The following is a 19,732-nucleotide window of genomic DNA, read 5'->3' on the forward strand; positions in this document are numbered from 1 at the left end:
ATGTTTTTTGAACTGCGGGCTGAGGAAAAAAGATGTCTGGTGCGTAGGTTCATTTGGACTTTGCAAAGAGGGGGCATAGAGTGATTCACCTTTTACAAGATGGAAAAGCCTTTTTAGTGGGGGGGTATGTATAGTCCGTAACTCCAGATGTTGCCATCTGTTTGCGGAGGACAGAGGAGGGTAGCTCTGGGCAATTGGTAGCAATGAACAGTGTTCTTCCCATGTATTTTACCAGCTGCCAACATCTGGAAGGTTTCACTAATCGTATTAAGCAGACAGAATGTAAACCATGGAGGCTGTCAGTGTAACTTAATCAAATGGTACCAAAAATTATTCATCCATTCGCATAAACAGGATTGGCAAGGGGGTTCACTGAGGGATTAGTGCAGGAATGAAAAGGAACCATTTTTCTCAGAGTGCATCTGTGACCCTGATGTGCTTCGAAAGCCGGTCTGCATCCTAGCTAGGGGGTTGAAACTAAGTTCCCATCACTGTGTAGCTTTGAACAGGGAAGCAAAACTCTATATTGTTTGAGGTTTGAATGAGCTGCTTTGTTTGGTGTTTGCATTAGTTCTTCAAATGCAGCCTATATTTCTGATACCTGTTGATCTACTCCTGTGGCACACACATGGAATATACTGAATAGCATCCCACTCATGCAGAGGACCTAATCTTTGTCATTGTCCAGGTAGACATGTTTATTTTCCAAAGGGTATAGTCTCAGCAAACCAGAGAAGTCTCAACAAGGTTTCGTATCACAGATCAGATCCTGAGTTCCTGAGTCTTTTCTCAGGCAGCTGTTGCATTGATTTTAGGGATGCAGCATTCCTGCTGACCTCTGCTGTTGGATCAGTGTCTATGGGTTTGAACATTTCAGTACTGGAGTTCTACCTTTCTGTGGAGCTTTGCGATCGTGCTGTCCTGTGGCTCTGCAACTCCAGAGGAAGGTAATGAGTTTTTAGTTCAAGGTTACAATAACAAGTGCTGGGCAGAACCAGTGGAAAATGGTGCCTCTGTTTTGGTGTAAAGTTGTGCAGGTGGCATGTATGTTAGGTTGGAAACTCTTTGGAGTAGGAACCTTCTTTCGGTTCGGTTTGTAGAGCACTGATCATGATGGTTCTGGTCCATGACTGGGACTCCTAGGAGCTCCGAATACAATGATGATGATGATGTACAGCAGGGCTTCTTGGCTAAGACACCACCAGGCTGATTTAGTAACATATTGTGTAATAAAGTGCAGGTCTCTACTGGAACTGGAGCCAAGCATCTTTTGATCCTATTTACTTTAAAGAAGAAACTCCATTCACCCCCATACGTATCCCGCTAGCCATCTCTGACACACCTCTTCCTCCTCAGTGCCATGTTCCATTGCAGGGTGTGCTTGGCATATGTACCATTCCAAGAGGTGAGTCCCAATTTGCATCATGCTCTGTGCAGAGGGGTTCAGAGCATTAGCTGGTAGGAATGTGAGAAATCTTTCCCCACAGTGACGTGACCTAGAGCCCTTGGGATTCTATGATTGTGGTTGAGGAGGGACTCACCCAAATGAATCATTTGGCTTTGGTGCAGGTTGGGCCTGTCTTTCATTTTGCCGGAATTGGTTCATTCGTTCCTTGTGAAGAGTTTGGCAATGAGTGGCAGGCTCGCATTTCATCAGCTTCACGAGGTGGTAAGATCAAACCAATCCGAAAGAGACAGCCAAAACGTTGCTGTGCCAGTGGTGAATGGGCTTATCCCTCTGTCTCCAGCTGCATTTTAACAGATTGCCATTGCTTTCTCATGACGAGCCCCGAGATGGCCCGGGAGCGAGCTGACCCAACTTTGCTGCTGCTGTTTTGTTGTCATCGTTGACTGTTTTTGTGGAGACAGTGAGCTGTAGCTCACGAAAGCTTATGCTCAAATAAATTTGTTTAGTCTCTAAGGTGTCACAAGTACTCCTTTTCTTTTTGCAAATACAGACTAACACGGCTGCTACTCTGAAATTTGTGGAGACAGTATTTCCCCCTGCAGCTCGCTGCTGTTGCATAGTTGATCTTCACAGCAGACTTGACAAACTTTCTTTTTTCATTCTAGTTTTTAAAGGCAAGTGCAGGCTCCGCAGTAATGCCTGACATCTGCAAATGTGCGCAAACACAACGGTGGCACCAGAGCTTGGGACCATTGTGTTTTGCAGTTGTTGCTTTTTACATTTGTGACTTCTCTCTGTCCCTGGTGATACTGTTACTGGGGCTGTGTCTACACTACGAGCCTGGGGTGTAATTCCCCTGCTCGGGTACCCATGCTCACACTAGCTCTCATTGAGCTGAGAGCATAGGTAGCAGTGTAGCCATGGTAGCGTGAGCAGTGGCAGCGGATGCACGGCTGAGTCATACCAAGCATGTACCCCGCAGTTTTGGTGGTCCCGTCGATAGAGCATTGCTCTGCCACTGACATTGTTTTGTCAGTTCAGATTATCAGCTCTTTGAGACAGGGACTGTCATGATGTGTTTGCACAAGCTATAGCCTGACGTGGCCCCTACCTGCTACCGTTACACCAACCATAATTGCAACTGCTCTTGGCTCTGCAGAAGCAACAGTTGAAAGTAACCAGGTCTTTGCGTCCGTTCTGGCTGCTGCACACCTGGAACTACCAGAGAGAAGCCTCTGAGTTCAGCCAGCGGTGTGCAGTTGTTAGGGCTGAGACAGATGTACAAGGCCTTTGCGTGATCTCTCCTGATGTCGTCTTTATTCTCTTTCCTAGACTCCTGCCTCCATTTCGTTTCTTGTCATGTAGCCAATGAAGTTGACTTGACTGTACTCTCCATCTGTTTCATAATGCCTGGGATTTTGGTTAATCTTTCTGCGCCTTCTTTACCCTAGTTCCCTCCACCCCTTGGTTCTTAACCATGTTTACAGTGGAAATAAAACTCTTCACCTCTTTGGTCGCTGCTGATTTCCTCCCTCCATACACAAATCTTTTTGCTGAGTCCTAAGGCAGAACTGAATGACCAGGCAGGAGTATAAGATAGAGCTTTATTTGCGGTGTTCCTCTGTACCCTTTTTTTGATCCACCCGCTTTCTGTCTGCAGGGGGAGTCTGGACTTCAGGGCTTCCTGGGACACGCTGGCTTCCCTGGCTCAGATGGGCTTCCTGGAATGGATGGAAAGCCTGGACCACCTGGGTTACCAGGAGAGCAGGTGAGAACCTGGACACTAGCTTGAAGGATCATGTTGCACTTTGTTAGAATTGATTATGAGCCAATTAGTTGCAAAACACTTTGCACTAATGCGGAGAGATCCCATGTTGCAAAGTCAGAAACTGCCAAGAGTTGTGGATGCTCTGGCTGGATATCACGGGATGGTTTGCAACAAAGAGGTAAAGACAGTGCCCATTGTCCCAGCTGATAGTGCTGTAGGCAGGCAGCCAGCAAGCTCAGGCTGATGCTACGGATATACTTATTTGCCTCTTCTAACAAAAGAAAAAGCCCATTCTAACTATAATTGGAATTTTTAAGCACTACTTTAATAAGAATGCCTTGACGGTTCACATTTAACAAGGGAAAGAGGAACAGCATATAGGGTCAACAGGGCATAGTTAGTGTCTCTGGAGCAACCTGAACTCCTGGAGTGCTTGATTGCATTGCTGCATTTAGTTTTCTAGGTTGTTTTTACAGGAGGGAGGAAGGGAGAAAAAATGAGAGAGAATCTGGATTCCATCCACTTGTCTAGTTCACAAGCTCTGTTGAGTTCTTTTGTGGTGCTTGTCAATTCTTTGAACTAACAGCCCTACCCTTAACTAGCCTTGCATGCTGACTTCAGTCGGGAAAGTGCAAACTTTGATTCAGGATCTTGTGAGAGGTGTATATGGAGAGGGATTAAAAAATTGGTGGGGGTAAGAAGCAGAAAGCTGGAAAGAAAGCAGCCAGAAAAGCCAGGGAACAGCCAGAGAAGCACTTTTAACATGGCCCTAGGAGGAAGCTGAGAGACAGAGCTTATTGGGCAGAGTACGGGCTGGAAAGAGGTTTGGAATTGTGAGCAACAAAACTGCCTCCTATTGTTTGTTCCTTTTGAGTTTGGGGAAACAGGACTTTGCACACATTCTTTGTAAATAAACAGGATTGCAGCAAGATATTCCTGATTCCATCACCAATTTCTTCTCCTAATGGAAGCAACCTGCTAAAGTCACAAGCATTGACTAGCCACTCCGGCCAAAAGGGGCCACAATATCATTGAATTAATTACACACACATCTGCCTGCTTATAACAAGAACTGTATCAGGAAAGAAGCATGGCTGGCCTGCTTGGAGCTGTCTGAAGCGGCGGCCTCATTAAAATGTGAAAGCCGGGGAGGTAGCGGGGTGATGTGAACAGTATAAATGCCTACACAGATTGGGCTGGGATTTATAGAGTGATAGCAATATGGAAGAGACTTGCTTTGGGGGAGCTCAAAAAGCAGTGCAGCACCTGCTGCAGTGGCAAAGCCCTAGGAAGTGGGTGGGGCTCGGAGCTCAGAAGGACTAAATGACATTTCTTCGCGGAAACCCTGCTTTAGAATCGATCATGGGCTCAGCATTCAGGGGGAAGTCATTCGGTATAAAACGACTGCAGATGAATAACCACAGGGTGAGCTCTTCACACAGCTGACTGGCTCATGAGGCCTGAGAATTGTGACCGGTCTGATGAGCAGGGTCAGATTAACCCATCACTGGGCCCTAGACAAACATACATTTTGGGGCCCTTACCTCCTAATACGAATAACAACAAACGGCTGGACAGCACTCTGGCCACAGCTGGACTGGCCATGCAATGGAGACATCAGGACTGGCTGCTGCTTGGAGAGTTGCTCACCATGATGGAAGGACGGCCAGGCCAAATTTGAGCAAGTGGCATTGCAACCTGGCACATGGGTTCACATTTGGGCTCCCTATGAATTTGGTGAACATGCCTAGTTTACCACAGTGTTCATCCAGCCCTGCTCATGAGGCTGCAAAATGGAGAAAGTGCCAGGCTCAAAAACTGGCCCGAGGGAAGCCAACAGAGTTGCACCTACTTACAACAGGCTTGAATTTGGCCTGGCGAGTATCACCACTGCAGTTTGAGAACTGCTGCCTCATTCTGCTACACAAGCTATGTCAGCTCAGGTCTCACAAGCATGTACCATTCCTTCTTCCTTGTTACCAGGGCCCTCAGGGATTTAAGGGCGACCAAGGTCCAGCTGGAGAGAAAGGAGACCAGGTGAGCTAGTGGCAATGATCTGGGGGCAGCAGGGGAGGGGGAATCCTTAGGTCGAGGGGTTTCATTTGCCTTGAATACAGGAGATGTGATTCAGTGGAACCCAAATTTAGTATCTTCTCCTACCCTCCGCCCTCTCTCCACCCCACCCCCAACGCTTTAGAAGAAGCATCATGTTGCAAATAACAAGTTCCTCTGGGATCTGAGTTGCTGCAGCCTTTCATACTCACTCACTTTGTCCAAACTGTGGTTTTCAGAGGCTGAGCGAACCTGGTGGTTTGAGTTCCTCTGAGTCACCTCGGATTTATCAGCCTGAATGGAAAATGTCCATGCAAAGTTCTTTCAGGCCAAGTCTACACTAGGAAATTAGGTTGGTATAGATATGTCTCTCAGGGGTGTGAAAAATCCATGCCCCAGAGCAACACAGCTAAACTGACCTAACCCGTGGTGTGGACAGCACTACATCAATGGGAGAATTCTTCTATTGACATAGCTGCCCCTCTCGGGGAAATGGATTAACTATGCCGATGGGAGACGTCCTCCTGTCGGCGTAGGTAGCTTCTTCATTGAAGCTTTACAGTGGTGTAGCGACAGCAACAGACAGTAGACCTGCCCTCAGGCAAAATAAATTGAGTTCTACTGGTTTGGGTTTCTTTTTTCTTTTTTAAGCCAAAGGTCTTAGCAGCAATTTTTAAAGCTACCTAAAGGATTTGGGTACCCAATTCTCATTCTTTTTAATCATAATTTTAATCATAATCATAATTCTTTTAAATCATAATCACTAAATCCCTGTGGTGGCTTCTGAAATATCAGCCCTGATTTTTAAAAACAAAAATTAATTCTAAAAACATTTAGTGTGGAATTTTCAACTGCGCTTGAAGGATTTAGACACACAGGAGGAGATTTTCAAAGGCACACATGGTAGGGAGGTGCCTAACTCTCATTGGCTTTCAGTGGGAGTTATGCACCCACATGCTGTTTGTGTCTTTGATAATGTCCTCCTAACTTCCGCCAAATGTCAATGAGAGTTAGGCACCTACCTGCTATTTCTGCCTGTGAATATTAAGAGAGTCAGCAGGAGTTAGGCACCTGACTGTCATTTGTGCTTTTGACTTTCAATGGAACTTATGATTCTCAGTCACATTTGAAAATTCCCCCATTATTCCTGAGTCTGGGCTCGGACTTTTGGCTCTGTTTTAAAATTGGAGACGCTATTTACAGTACCTTAAAAAACTGGCATCAGCATATTCCTCATACCTTCCAGTAGTGCTCATTATTTAGGTAATACTGTGATATCAGTTCTAACAGCTTCCATCCATGTTGCACTGTTAGAGGGTCCATAGATATGTCTGGTATGATTTATATGTTAGAACAGTTCAATTCATATCACAGTTATCTGACAGGCTAAATACACACACATCCTTATCTTTAAAATAAGTATATTAAAAAAAAAATTTTTTTTTGGCGAATTTTGGTGCTGCAGCTTGAAGGTATAGGGCCAGATTTTTCAAAGTGCTCAGCATGGTGGGTGCAGACGGAGCGGCACACTTTTGAAAATTTGGCCTGGAGGGGGGGAAAACAAGAATATCCAAAATTCTAAGGCTTTCCCGGTGTCCTTCACTGTGCCAGGTGGGTTCTCTATGCAATGCCTACAAACCTCCAGGCCCGTTAAGCATAAAGGATCCAGGGTAGCAGCCTTAACTCTGAACATGGTTCTACTTTGATTTGTTTTGTCAAGAGCTTGCAGGCCTTTCCAAAGTATGCAATCATCTACCCTCCCATCTATTTAGCAACCCTCATGCACTGAGCTACAAGTAGTTTATGGAAGATGAGGTAATTGCATCACTTATGCCAGGCTAGAAGACCTTTTTTAAAGCTAACTGCAGCCCCTAAGGGTAACTCAGGTTGTTGCTGTGCCCTAAGATGGACCAGGCTTGGGTCATGTTAATTGCATTCAAACCACCAGCACTCAGAGAGGGAGCGGGCTGATTGCCTCCAGCTGCTTAATAGTTCTGCAGTGGTTCTCATGTCTCCAATGTACCTGTTTCAGGGGTTCTTGGGCGATCCTGGACCACCTGGGGAAAAAGGAGAAAAAGGGACAAAGGTGAGTTCACTTGTTCTGAGCCTGGACACAGGGACCCAGTGGGTACGAGACCCATGCAAAAGAGGTTGCTGTCTGCTGTGTTTTTTTGAATTCCTTTAATGTGGAGCACTGGCTTTCAGCAGTAAGCCTTCCAGAATTTCCCATGGCCTCAGGGCATTCTGCCGTGTTGCATAGATACTGGCTTTTGCTCCCCTCTCACCAAGTTGAAGCCAATTCTGCTCAAGTCTCATCATCACTCAGAAAAAAAAAATCTGATTCCTCTCTGCGCCTTCACATCTGTGCAGCTCCTGTGTGCTGAATTAGCTCGCAGCCCTGGTACAGGTTTCAGAGTAGCAGCCGTGTTAGTCTGTATTCGCAAAAAGAAAAGGAGTACTAGTGGCACCCTAGAGACTAACAAATTTATTTGAGCATAAGCTTTCGTGAGCTACAGCGCCCTTCATCGGATGCATGCAGTCCACTGCATGCATCCGATGAAGGGAGCTGTAGCTCACGAAAGCTTATGCTCAAATAAATTTGTTAGTCTCTAAGGTGCCACTAGTAGCCCTGGTACAGATTCCTTCAGCTCTTCGTTGCTTTCTCCTTCCCATTGTTCCGCATCTTTGTTGTGTTTTAGGATGGGGAGGGGGTAGTTTGGACTGCAGTTCCCCTTCACGCCAAAGAGCCTCAATCAGAGAAGGGAAAAGACCTCCTGGCTCGGTTTGGGGTGCAGTCAGGGCAGTGTCTCCCCCACAGGTCTGGCTTTGTGGGGTACAGGATGGGAATATTTTGGGCCACACAGCTGAGTGACTCAGCAGTCCCATTGCCCGCCCTGTAAAAGGGGGTGCTGATCAGTCCGTGCTCACAGAGCTCTGGCTGGTTCAGGATCCCAGCAGGCGTGAGGCAACCTCTCCCCTCCAGCACGGCTTTCTGCTGCACGGGGTATGTCTTCCTGAGCTCCTCTGTGCTGTCCAGTCACTCTTGGTGCTTTTTGCTGTTTCAGGGGGTGAAAGGACAAAACGGCCCTTCTGGACCTGCTGGAGCTCAGGTAAGTCGGCAAAGAAACCAGCTCCTCTCATCCTCTGACCACCTCCCAGGGTTCCTCTCTCACCTCTCCACTTGCCCAGGAGTTCCAGCAGTCCGTTTTGCTTTGAGGTCGGGGCTTGCTCGAATCCCAAGCTCAAAGCAGAACTCAGGGAGACTTGAACCCGTGTGAAGCAAAACAAGGGTCTCCCACTCCAAAGGAGGCAAAAAGAGCCAAGCATCTCACAAGTCTAGTACTGAGCCTCCAGTGCCTCTTGATTCTGTCATGCAGCATCCCTCCTGTTCCATTCTGCCCCTTTGCTCTCCTGAGCAGAGACTGTCCCATAGCTGGAGTGGTACCTAACTTTGATTCCTTTTGTCACTGGATGAGAATGGGTGGTCTATCGTGGTTAAAGCACATGATGGGGAGTAGGGCAATACGGGTTCTATTCCTGTCTCTTGACACAGATTCATGTGGCTTTGGGCAAGTCACTGAGTCTCTCTCTGCCTCAGTTTACCCATCCGTCAAAATTCTGATGATGCTACTTGCCTTTTGAGGATGGGGACATGTGTGGCGAAGCTCCTTAATGCTTGGAGACTCTGCCCCCAGGGAAGAAACCCTTGTTGAATGGCCATGGCACTTCAGTAAATAGTGGATAGGTCTTCCAGTGTTCTGAGTGCCTTGAGGTGGGACTCTCTCTTGTCTTGGGTTTGACTCTTTAAAGAGGCAGATGAAGAGGCCTTGTGCCTGACGTGTCTGCTCCTAATCTTCTCCTCAATATGTTGGCTTGTTTCCTAGGGGATGATGGGTGTCAAGGGTGCTTCAGGGTTCCAGGGCCTGCCTGGACCAGAGGTAAGTGAGTGGCATTCTTCTCCGTGGTACGCTTACTTCCCTAGTGCTGCAACATCTGTCTGCTCATGTGTCCTGAGACCAACGGAAACGCTAGGAAGGGATTAGCACAGCTCTGTCACTTCTTTGGAGGGAGAGGGAAGAACTGAACTACCTTGTAGCACCACTCACTCGTATTTGGCTCAGCCGCCCCTCCACCATCACAGGAGGGCGGTTGGGCCAAACCTGAGTGGCACTATAACTCTGTGTGCTAGGTTGCAATGCCACTCGCTCATAACGAAGGGGCAGCTGGGCCAAATTTGAGTGAGTGGTGTCACGACCTGGCATATGGGGTTGCAGTGCCACTCAAGTTTGGCCTGGGTAGAAAGTGGTCAAGCCATGGCCTAGGGATCCCCCTGCCTCTATGGCATATCCGTGTCACCCTCAGGTATCGGGAATCCATTCTTATTCTGCTGTCATCAGTAGGATCCCTTTCCAGCAATCCATGTTCTCCATCTGAAAAGGTAATGGGTCTCTCCAAATATGAATCCTAAGGACTGGGGAGATGCTCCTTTCCTTAACTTCCCTTTGTGAATGCAAAGCAGGTGAAATAACCCCAGTGTGTCTGCAATGCCCCATATGAGTTGAAGTGGATAGGTGGATTTTGGGTGGAGAAAGGGGCAGATAGTGAAGTCCTATTAAGAGCTTCTCCTGTAAAGGAAAAGAAAGGGCAGAGTTGTGGGCTTCTTGCAAGTCAAAATAGGGGGTTCATGCCAAATGCTCCTCGCAATTCTCATCCATGGGGATGTGCACCCAATGGGGCTCTGCTTGGGGTTTCAGATTCAAATCAATTAACAAAACTCAAAGTGAAAAGTGAAAACCAGCCAAGTTGCTGAGCTGTGCCTGCATTTGGGCTAAAGCCATGCGTAGCCAGACTCCTCTGTAGATTTCACTCAAAGCCATAAATGGGCCCTGTTTCACTTGAAACCTAGTCCCGCTTTGCCAAAAGGTTTGTCAATCTTGGCAAACCCAGCCTGTTCTTTCAGGTTTGCAATTGTCTGAAAGCAGATGAGTTCAGAGTTTGGTTACAAACATTTCTACTCCTCCACTGACAATGGACTGATCGTTTACTGGAGTTTATATAGTAGCCTTAAAGCCAATAGCCCTCAGTACTGTACAGCTAAAGCCACTGGACTCGTACCTGTGAACACTTGACTAATTAACCAGTGGATTTTGTAAAAAGATAAATGAGGATTTTAATCACTTGCCCCTCACAATGGCCTTCTGAGCTTCTAGTCAGAATTCACTGTCACAGGACTGGGGTCAGTTTGCCTGCCCATCAGTGGACAGAAACACTGCTTGTATGATGCTCTGCCCCTAGGTGGGTCATCCACAGCAGAGATTGAATCTGGTGTGCTTTACTGAAATGGTGTAAATTGTCACTCAAGGATTTTTCCTGGTCCTGCTTGCAGTGTATAAAGCTCTTTAGGGAAGTATGTGATCTAGGCCTAGCAGCAGTCAGCCAGCCTACAGTAAGGAGGGGTGAGTTGTGCCTGTCTGTTTTAGGGAGCAGCCTGCTTTGTCTCTCTCTGTTTTGGGGTTCTTGTGTGTTGTTAGTCTGAACTCTAAGAAATGAAGTCGTGTTGTTGCAACCTTCCAGCAAAAATATTTGTTTTTAATCTAACTTTTCTGAGTGTATGCCATGAACATAGCACCTGACACTTCTGGATCTTAAAGCATGAGCCTATATTGCTGAAGAGACCCTATCTGTGGCCCAGTCACCACCAGAGTGGAACAAGTGCCACACGGAGCAGGTGTGGGTTACACTTGTATACAAACAGTGGTTTGCATTAGATAGTCCTTGTTCCATACCAAGGGTGGCTTTTTCCAGGTTATATTTGGTACCGTCACTCAGTAGGAAAGAGGGGAAGGGAAAAGGAGATACTGCGTATAGTGTTGAGGTCTCAAGTTTTTCTCTATCCTGCTTCAGGGGGAAAGTGGTGCAGTGGGTTCTCCAGGGCCGGCCGGACCTATGGTAAGTTTATAATTTTTCAGTTCAACCAATGGATAAAAATAAGGTTGTTCTTGTGCCTGAGACAGTTTTCACTGCGCTTTGATTCAGACTATAGGTCACCCCAACTCTCCAGCTGGAAAGGGAATTACAGCTGATTGCACATTTTCCGACGGAATGTTTTTCCATTAGAAAATGCCATTTTGTCGAAATTGAAATTGAATGTGTCGATTTCAACAAACTTTTATTTTGGGGGGGGGGGGACCTGAAAATGATGAATATTCATAAGGACGAAAATTCTGTTTTGCTGCTTTTGGGATGGAACCTTTTTTTGTTTAAAAATAAATTTCATTTTATATTACAAATTTATAATATAAAGTTTTTTAAAAAAATCCAAATGGAAATGACACATTTTCCAAAATTCAGTTTCCCAGGATGCTTTGAACTTGGAATTTTCACTCCAGCGTGGAATGAAAACACATTTCAAAATGGTGAATTTCCTGCTAAATGGAAATTCTGTTTCCTAAGCAGCTCTAAAGGAAATCTGTCCTGCAGTGAAAGGGGAGGGCGTGTTACAATGTGCACGAGATGGAAACACCATCTGCAGAAAGGAGAAAAGTGGAAGAAAAAGGAATTCCTTTCTCAGCATCTCTCTACCTCTCGGCTCCACACCCACAAAGAAATGGCACTGTGATGCTATTGGGGGCAGCTGTCTCTTCGATACAAGAGCATTACTGAGTTTTAAACATATGGCCGTAATTGTCCCCACGCCTTGGCCCTGCCAGCTTAGGAGATAGGGCATTGCACACGCATTGATCTCTGTGGGAATGAGTTGGCGGTGGGGGGGGGGTGTCAGTATAGTGAAGTAAATCCCTGTACAGTGATACAAGGAAGGTGTGAGGTGGTAACGCTGGAAGGAGTGGGACTGACCGACTCGTGCCAGTGACGTGCTCTCTCCATTTTGGCTCAGTCCCATGCTTTATGGTGGCTTTCTGGGGCTCTTTTGTGGAATGTGAGAATATGAAATGTTATGATGTATTATTTGTATAGCGGTAGTACCCAGGAGCCTTGCTCATGGACCAGGACACCATTGTGCTAGGTGCTGTACAAACATAGAATAAAAAGGCGTCTCTGTCTTAAAAAGCTCATGATCGTGTGCTTCTAGTGAACTCTGCAGCGTGTTAACTGGAGCTGATGGAAATCCACATGGCTTTCTCCAGGAATACTAGATTAAGAGAAGTTAAGGCCAGAAATGTCCAGTAGGTCACGTAGTCTGACCTCCTGTGCAACACAGGCCATAAAATTTCACCCAGTAACTCCTGTATTGAGCCCAATAACTTGGTTTTCTGAGCTTCTTATCTGTGTTGCTTCAACCGAGTGCCCTGTTCTGCTGGGGTCTGTCTCTGGAAGCCACAAGACAGAAGCCACTGGTGGGCACTGAAGGCTGCTGGGTAGGGAAATCTAGCTCGTGTGTTGCGATGAGTCATCCCTGAGCCGGTGAGTCATCTGAGGTAATCACCTGCAAATCCTATGGTAGGCCCAGGCCAATCATCCAGGGCCCAGCCAATCTTCATGCAAGGGTCTGGCCAGGTGGCCCCAAAGCAGGTATGTAGGCTGATAATGGAAGCAGCCACTCCAGTCTGGTCAACATTGCAACCTTGCTGGGAGAATTCCCAGGTGCCTGGCAGATCTGACAGACCGCTCCAGCCAGCCCCCTGGCTGTCCTGACAGGTATCCGTGAAGGAGCGGACTGCATGGTTCTCCCACGTTCTGTGACTGAATAACTATGGGGACTGTATCTGTATGTTTTTTTTTTTTTTTTATTGCAGGGGGAGCCGGGGCAGCCAGGGCCAGTCGGATTACAAGGAGTCAATGGGTCTCAGGTGAGTCCCTACCAGGCAGCGTGGAGAAAGGTGGCATATACCTTGCTAATGTGTAACTTTCTTTCCTTGCCCACTGTGCCACTTTAATGAGGGTGCCTATGTTTGCTTTGTTTGTAGGGAGAAATGGGCCCTTCCGGCTTGCCAGGTCCATGGGGCCCCAAGGTACGTCCTCGACACTTGCTTCCCTATGGGGACCTTTGTGAAATGAGTTCAAGGGTGGAGCCCAGCTCCCAGTGGCTGTCTCTCCCTGGTACCAAATAGCTCAGCAGGCACTAATTGGCAACCGAGGCCTAGGTGGAGGGAGGTTTAATTGGCCTGGAGGCTAAAGAACCCCTCTCTGTCTTTGTACCTCCAGCCCAAGCTGCAGACACTTCTGCACATTCCTTGAAAGAGGTGAATGGTGAATAAGGAACGCAACACATCCGATGAACTGTATTGCAAGGTGGCGCTTAGACTCAAGTTAATTCTAACCTAACTGTAGGGTGCTTTCACCCCACCCTGTTTTCTGTAGGGACCACAAGGCTTGCAAGGGAGACGTGGACCCCCAGGGCCTAGAGGATCACAGGTAAATTGCTCCTGGATGCATAATCATCTTCTCAGTACAGAACACGTGACCCTTTCCAAGGCCACAGGTGTCCTGTGCGGCACCCCTGAGAAGTGGGGCCTTGCTAAGCAAACTGGCTGCTGGAATCATCCATTGCATCTCGCAAACGAACTTAAAGGCTTCACTCATCCAGACCATATTTACCACTGCCTCAAGGAATGCACAGGGTGCCCAGCGGTGGGAAGCCGCGTTCTCTAGTGGATAGGGCACTTAACTGGGAGCCAGGAGACTCATGTTCTGTTTCCAGCACTGCCATTTACTACTGCTACTGTTTGATCTGGGCAAACCGTTCCCCCGCACTCTGCCTCTGCATCCCCTCCCACCTTTTGTCTGCCTTGTCTGTTTACCCTGTAAGCTGTTTGGGGCAGGGACTGTCTCTCGCTCTGTGTTGGAACCAGGCTAGCACAATGGGACCCCAGTCTTGTTGGATAGAGTCTCCGGGTTCTGCAATTATATAACCTAGAGCATTGTACGCTTCCTTGCTTATGTAAGGCAGCTGTATACCCTGCCAAGCCCTTCACCCCCTCTCTGGCCAGTTCCCCCCACCCAGCCATGCACTCGGCCCCACCATGGCCATGTCTGGCTGGGAAGGCCTGACTGAGGGAGAAATAGGGGCTGGCTGAGGTGTGTGTGAGTTCAAGAGACCAGCTGAGGTGGAGCTGGCCAAAGTGCAGTGGAGGGCCCACTAAACCCCTCACTGCCTTACCCTGTATCAAGTTACTCTGCTCGCTGTCACAGGCCTCTGTGAGGTCATTGCCTTGCCCCTGTACCCTGAGTGACCAAACGGTGGTTTTACCGAAAATCAGGCTTTCCTGGTTTTTCAGTTTTCACGAGACTCCACAGGGTTCTGCCCATGGATGCCTAGAACATGTCTCAAAATGTTGGAATGGATCGGATGGGGTGTTCAAATATTATTGCCTGACAGACACATGCCAGCAAGATTGTGTAGGGCCTTTGCTCAGCCAGTTGTAGCCCCTTGCTGATGCTGGAGAACAGTAGAAAACTGGCCACCTTAAATTAAGTATCACTAATAATACTTGTGCTTATATATCACTTTTTGTCTGAGGATCGCAAAGTATCTTACAGAGGTGGATAAGCCATATTATCCCTGCTTTGCCGATGGGGAAACTGAGGCACAGAGTGGTGAAGGGACTTGACCTAGGTCGCACAATGAATCAACAGTGGAGCTGGGATTAGAATCCAGGGCTCCTGGCTCCTTTTCTCTAAGCAGCACACCATGCTGCTGACCAAGTGAACACAATGTTCTCCTGAGAATGGGGCTCGTTTCTAGTATTATTGGCCAAGCAAAGCTCGGCCCTACACAATCTCGCTGGCATGTGTCTGTCAGGCGATAACATTTGAACACCCCACCCGTTCCATTCTAACATTTTGAGGAATGTTCTAAGGATCTGTGGGCAAAACCCTCTTGATTTTGGTGAAAATTGAAAAACCAGAAAAGCCTGATTTCCAGTAAAACCGCCATTTGGTCACTCAGGGTATAGGGGTGAGGCAGTGACCTCACAGAGGCCTGTGAGAGGGAGGCAGAGTCACTATGGATACAAGGGTGAGGCAGTGATCCCAGGGTGAGGGCTAGCTGAGGATTAGTGGGCCCCTCACTTGACTCTGGTCAGCCCTCCCTCTCCCCCCACAGCTGAAGCCAGAGGCCCCATTCCAACCAGCCCCGTCTCCACCACCAGCCAAGTGGGGCCAGACTGGGGGCAAGGGCATGGCTGGGTTTGCATCTTAGTACAGAACCTTCTAGTAAGTTATGCTGCGAGATCCGAAACCTTTTCCTCACCTCCTGCTGAGGATTGGAGCCTGATTCTCTGTGCTGCAGGTGAGATCAAAGACTGGAAGGGAGGTTACACTGCAGGAAGAGCAGTGGTTCTAAGAAGAGGCTGTTTTCCTCATTTAGCATAGCCCTGGCAGGGACACCTGCTGGTATTGGTAGACCAGCCCAAAGGGGTTAGTGGAAGGAGAAAAGACAGATGAAGATGCAGGAAAAGACGAATGTAAGCAAGCCGTACTCCAGGTGGAGTAGTACACATGGAAAAACGTTGCTGGCATGAAAATATACATCCAGATCCACCCTGTTTCCATAATGGGCTGTAGGAAAGCTTGGGACAAATTTCTCCATCCCCATGGACAATTCACCAGGATTGTTTTCTAGTTCTGTCCCCTCCTCATCCATCTGTTGCCATTGCTTGGGAGAGTTTCACTTGCAGGAAATTTAAGTTGAAACTGTGTAAGACTGGGAGGGTAGGAGGAGCCAGGGCTCGTGAGATGAAATCACCTGAGATCCTGCATCGCCAATGGGCATAAACCACCGAGCACAGGGCTTGAGGGTACATGGCATTTGAACAGACAGTGGAGTGAAAGAAATAGCACAAGGCGAATGAGCAAATGCTGCCCTTGACCTGTAGTGACATCTTCCCCCACCCTGATTTTGAAGAAGGCTGGAACGGATTTGGCTTTGACTTCATTTAAACTCTAAAGAATGGGGTCTCTATTCTTGCCTATATTTACAGCTTATTTTCTTTCTCTTTCTCTCTAGGGTCCACTTGGGATAGAAGGATCCTCTGGGCCTAAAGGAGACCCTGTAAGAGTCTGTTTTCCCCATATAGAGAGTTAAATACGTTCTTCCCCATCTTGCTGCCATTGCATTAATATCTCATTGTTAGTGAGGTTGCCTGATGTAATGAGCCCATCACGCTAGTATCTGATATCTATAGTCCTGAAGGAAGCAAAATGCTCTTGCCCTCCCCTGAGCTACTTGCCTGAATTGAGCAAGCTCCAAGCGGTGCCCATTTGGCTCCAGGACTTAAGTAGAGGCCTGCACAGACAGCGGAGTTTGCCTGTGAGCTCAGCTTGATCTCTGGTGGGAATAAATTCCAAAGCCCAGGGATTTCTGTTGCTGGTATATCTGTGCTGTACTCATAGGGTGTGATAGAAGCTCATGTCACATACCTGAGCTAGCTTTAATTTAGCTAACTCAGGGCCTGGAGCAGTGAAGCTGCAGTAGCATGGGCTGTACCAGCCTGCCGGGAACACTCACGGGGCTCTCCTGCCCTGCTGCTGTTTCACACCTCTGGGACCTGAGCTGGCCAGACTAAAGCCAGCTCGACTAACACCAGCTCGGGTGTGTCTACCCTCTGATTGCAGTATGGAGATTGTGAGGATCCATGGGTCTTGAACCTGGGTCTTCGGGTCCCCAGGCAACCTTTGCATACCAGTATTTGATGGCTTGCTAGTATCTGGGGGGGTGAGTGGCTAAAGGAACCCTAGCCCCACCAGAGGCACAGTCCATGGGAGTCCTGATTGGAGGAGTGCCTGGCCCCACTGGTTGGTCCAGCTATGCTGTTTAAGCCAGAAGGAGGCACTGGAAGTAATCTGTGCAAGGGGGTGAATTCCTGGCTAGTGGCTACATCGGCCCCTGCCTTCTCACCTGATTCCCGAGTCCTGCTTACTTAACTTGTCCCTTGTTCCTACTTTCCTGACCTATTCCTGATCCCTGCCCCTGATCTCTGACCGTTGGCTCAACGTCTCCTCCTGCCCCAACCACTTGGTCTGACCACCCAAGCCATGGCTGTGATAGGTATACTCTGAGAGGACCTTCCCCTTAGCCTCCGTACCTGGGGGCATATGGCTGAAGTGTTTCTGGTGATGGCAGAAACCATATCAGGTTGCAGCAGACTGAGGTAACCAAATCCCAGTTGCTTAGGTTTTTGAAGATAATCACTGTAACCTTGACTGGGTCTCGCCTGGCATTGGTAGTGAGTGTAAAGAGTGGGACGTCGCTGTGAAATGCTCCCATACTGCCCCATTTAAAGAGAAGAGGTAAGTGGCTTTCTCTGGGCCTTGGCTGTTTTGACTGGCTGCAGAACCATCCTCCTTCCCCGTCCAAGTGAAAGAAAACAAGCTCTAGCATGTGGAAAATGCCTTTCTACCATAAGAATGATACTCGCAATGCTGCTTTCTGACCCCTAAACTCCTACTAGCCAAAGGAGGGAAAAGAGGAAATTGTAAAATCTTAGGGGGAAAAAAGAAGGAAGGGCAAAAAACCCCAAATATTCTACCCCAAAAGGGGAGAAGGGCCAGTAACTCCATCAAGTCCACTACGAACTTTTGCTGTTGCTATTGATTTTAAGTGGAAAGTATTCAGTTCCTTTGGTGATGGGCAAATATATAAAACTCTGAGGTAGGTGGCACAGACATATATCCTATGTAGTGATTCCAGTTTTAGCTGTTTCCAGTCCATTTGTTTGAGCTGCAGGCTCTAACGCACAGTCAAAAGAGAGAGAGATTCTTAGAGCTTGAATTTGGTCCTTTTCACACTTAGATCTGGCACAATCCTGAAACCTTGGGGTGGGGGAGGGTTCTGTTGTCTTTCTCCTCCCACATTTATTGTTGACTTGGTCACTGGCCATTAACTGCCATAAAGGTTAGAGAATGACTACACGTGTAGAAAAAGATGGAGTCTGATGGATAAGCAGAGACATTGGTGGTAATTGGTAAATGCAGAGTTGCGTGATTAGATGCAGGTATTGGGTGATCCTCCTATCAGTTAGAAGAGGCTGCCTTATGAACAGTAGAGTATCATCCCATTGCTCCCATTGGAATGGATGTCCCCAACAGTCATTCAGAAGAACAGAGTATATAACGTTGATAGCCCATTCATGGCCAAAATGGGTCCTTGGCACCTCCTTTCCCATAGCTGCTGTGGCCAAGTGCCCTGTACATGCCGAGTGAAGTGTCTGGCACCTGGGAGTCTTGCCTATGGAGTGGGAAGTGTACAGAATTCATTGAACTTTTGAAATGAAGAAACCTTCCCTTTGGAAGACTCACAATCCCCACTCCCCCCATTCCTCCTTCTTTGGAAATGGGATTTGATTTTTTTTTTTTTACCCACCCTCCACTGTTTTTCCCTCATGCTGTCACTCAGTTTGGATTTCTCCGAGTTGATATGTTGCTTTTTAATAACAGTCAGCCTTGATGAGTTAATTAAAACATGGCAGCCTTTTCATGAAGCTGTTTTTATGCGGTTATTTCTGATTGCAGGGAGCAGTTGGTCCTGCTGGGCTAAGAGGAGAGCATGGTCAAGAAGGCCCCATGGTAAGTCTGCATGGATACATCTTTCCATGCCCCAGCTCGTTATGGGTGAGGGTGGGAGTGGAGGGGCTTTGGGCATGGTGAATTCTTTATGCCATATTGCTCCAATTCGTAACCTGAACTGGTACATTGCATTGGAGTGAATAATCAGGGAAATCCACTGGGTCTTTCCCTTAGTTCCATCTTTCTTTCTGGAGCCCTGCTGCTACCAGTGGTAGAACACCGTAGACCGTTTGAGATCCTGCCCACTGCACAAATGAGACAAAGCCAAGCTACCTTTCTTTCCCCATGTGCGTTGGTACATTGTAGAATCATATACATTTATCTGCATATGTGGCTGGGCCTCTGCCCTGTTAGGAAATGGGGCAGATATAAGATTGGAAAGTGAGAGCTCTGCACTCGGCAGCCCCCACATAATACTGCGGCAACATCATAGTCCCCATGCTGGACATATTGGGAATGCTTGTGTGTGCAATGGGGAAGCTCCCCCTACTAGAGTAACACTGTTGCGAAAGCTAAGCCCATGTGACCTAGGTAGACTTCTGGGGAAACCCGGAGTCTGAGTCCTGGGGTAGTCCACCCTGATTGGGAGGGGCTTAACGCCTTATGGGTTCTTTTCAGCAGGAAAGACTAAGGCCAGGTCATTCTCAATGCCTTCCCTACACTGCTATATTCTTAAAAGCAGCTCTCCATGGCTTTCCTACATACCACCCATCTGCCAGAATAGCTCTTGCTGCTGACTTGCTTGAAGCCTGCTTGCAGCCCCCTCACACACTTAGTCTTTCACCAATTCACACAGCCAGAGCTCTTTATGCTCCCTGCTTAGTAGTAGGGTTGGGGTGTAATCGTTGACCATGCTGGGGCCGTGTCTCAATGTGGGAGATTCCCATAAGGCTTTTGCTTCTGATATTGACATCCCTAAGGAGCCAATCTAAGGATGGCCTAGAAGATAATCTTCCATGGAGTTACTGAGGACTTAAAAG

At 47.7% G+C, this 19,732-nt stretch overlaps 1 protein-coding gene across 3 annotated transcripts in view; it reads left to right on the forward strand.

Annotated features, from left to right (window-relative positions):
* COL27A1 (collagen type XXVII alpha 1 chain) overlaps window positions 1-19,732 on the forward strand; it is a 256,258-nt gene that overhangs the window by 166,346 nt on the left and 70,180 nt on the right. For all 3 annotated transcript variants that reach the window (XM_038374879.2, XM_038374877.2, XM_043498970.1), the window contains 11 exons: window positions 3,069-3,176; window positions 5,160-5,213; window positions 7,261-7,314; window positions 8,294-8,338; window positions 9,113-9,166; window positions 11,133-11,177; window positions 12,983-13,036; window positions 13,154-13,198; window positions 13,548-13,601; window positions 16,195-16,239; window positions 18,699-18,752. In XM_038374879.2, the coding sequence (XP_038230807.1) occupies window positions 3,069-3,176; window positions 5,160-5,213; window positions 7,261-7,314; window positions 8,294-8,338; window positions 9,113-9,166; window positions 11,133-11,177; window positions 12,983-13,036; window positions 13,154-13,198; window positions 13,548-13,601; window positions 16,195-16,239; window positions 18,699-18,752 (612 nt within the window). The remainder of the gene's footprint in view (window positions 1-3,068; window positions 3,177-5,159; window positions 5,214-7,260; window positions 7,315-8,293; window positions 8,339-9,112; window positions 9,167-11,132; window positions 11,178-12,982; window positions 13,037-13,153; window positions 13,199-13,547; window positions 13,602-16,194; window positions 16,240-18,698; window positions 18,753-19,732) is intronic.

This window comes from Dermochelys coriacea, chromosome 16 (assembly GCF_009764565.3).
Source record: "Dermochelys coriacea isolate rDerCor1 chromosome 16, rDerCor1.pri.v4, whole genome shotgun sequence".
Lineage (NCBI taxonomy): Eukaryota > Metazoa > Chordata > Testudines > Dermochelyidae > Dermochelys > Dermochelys coriacea.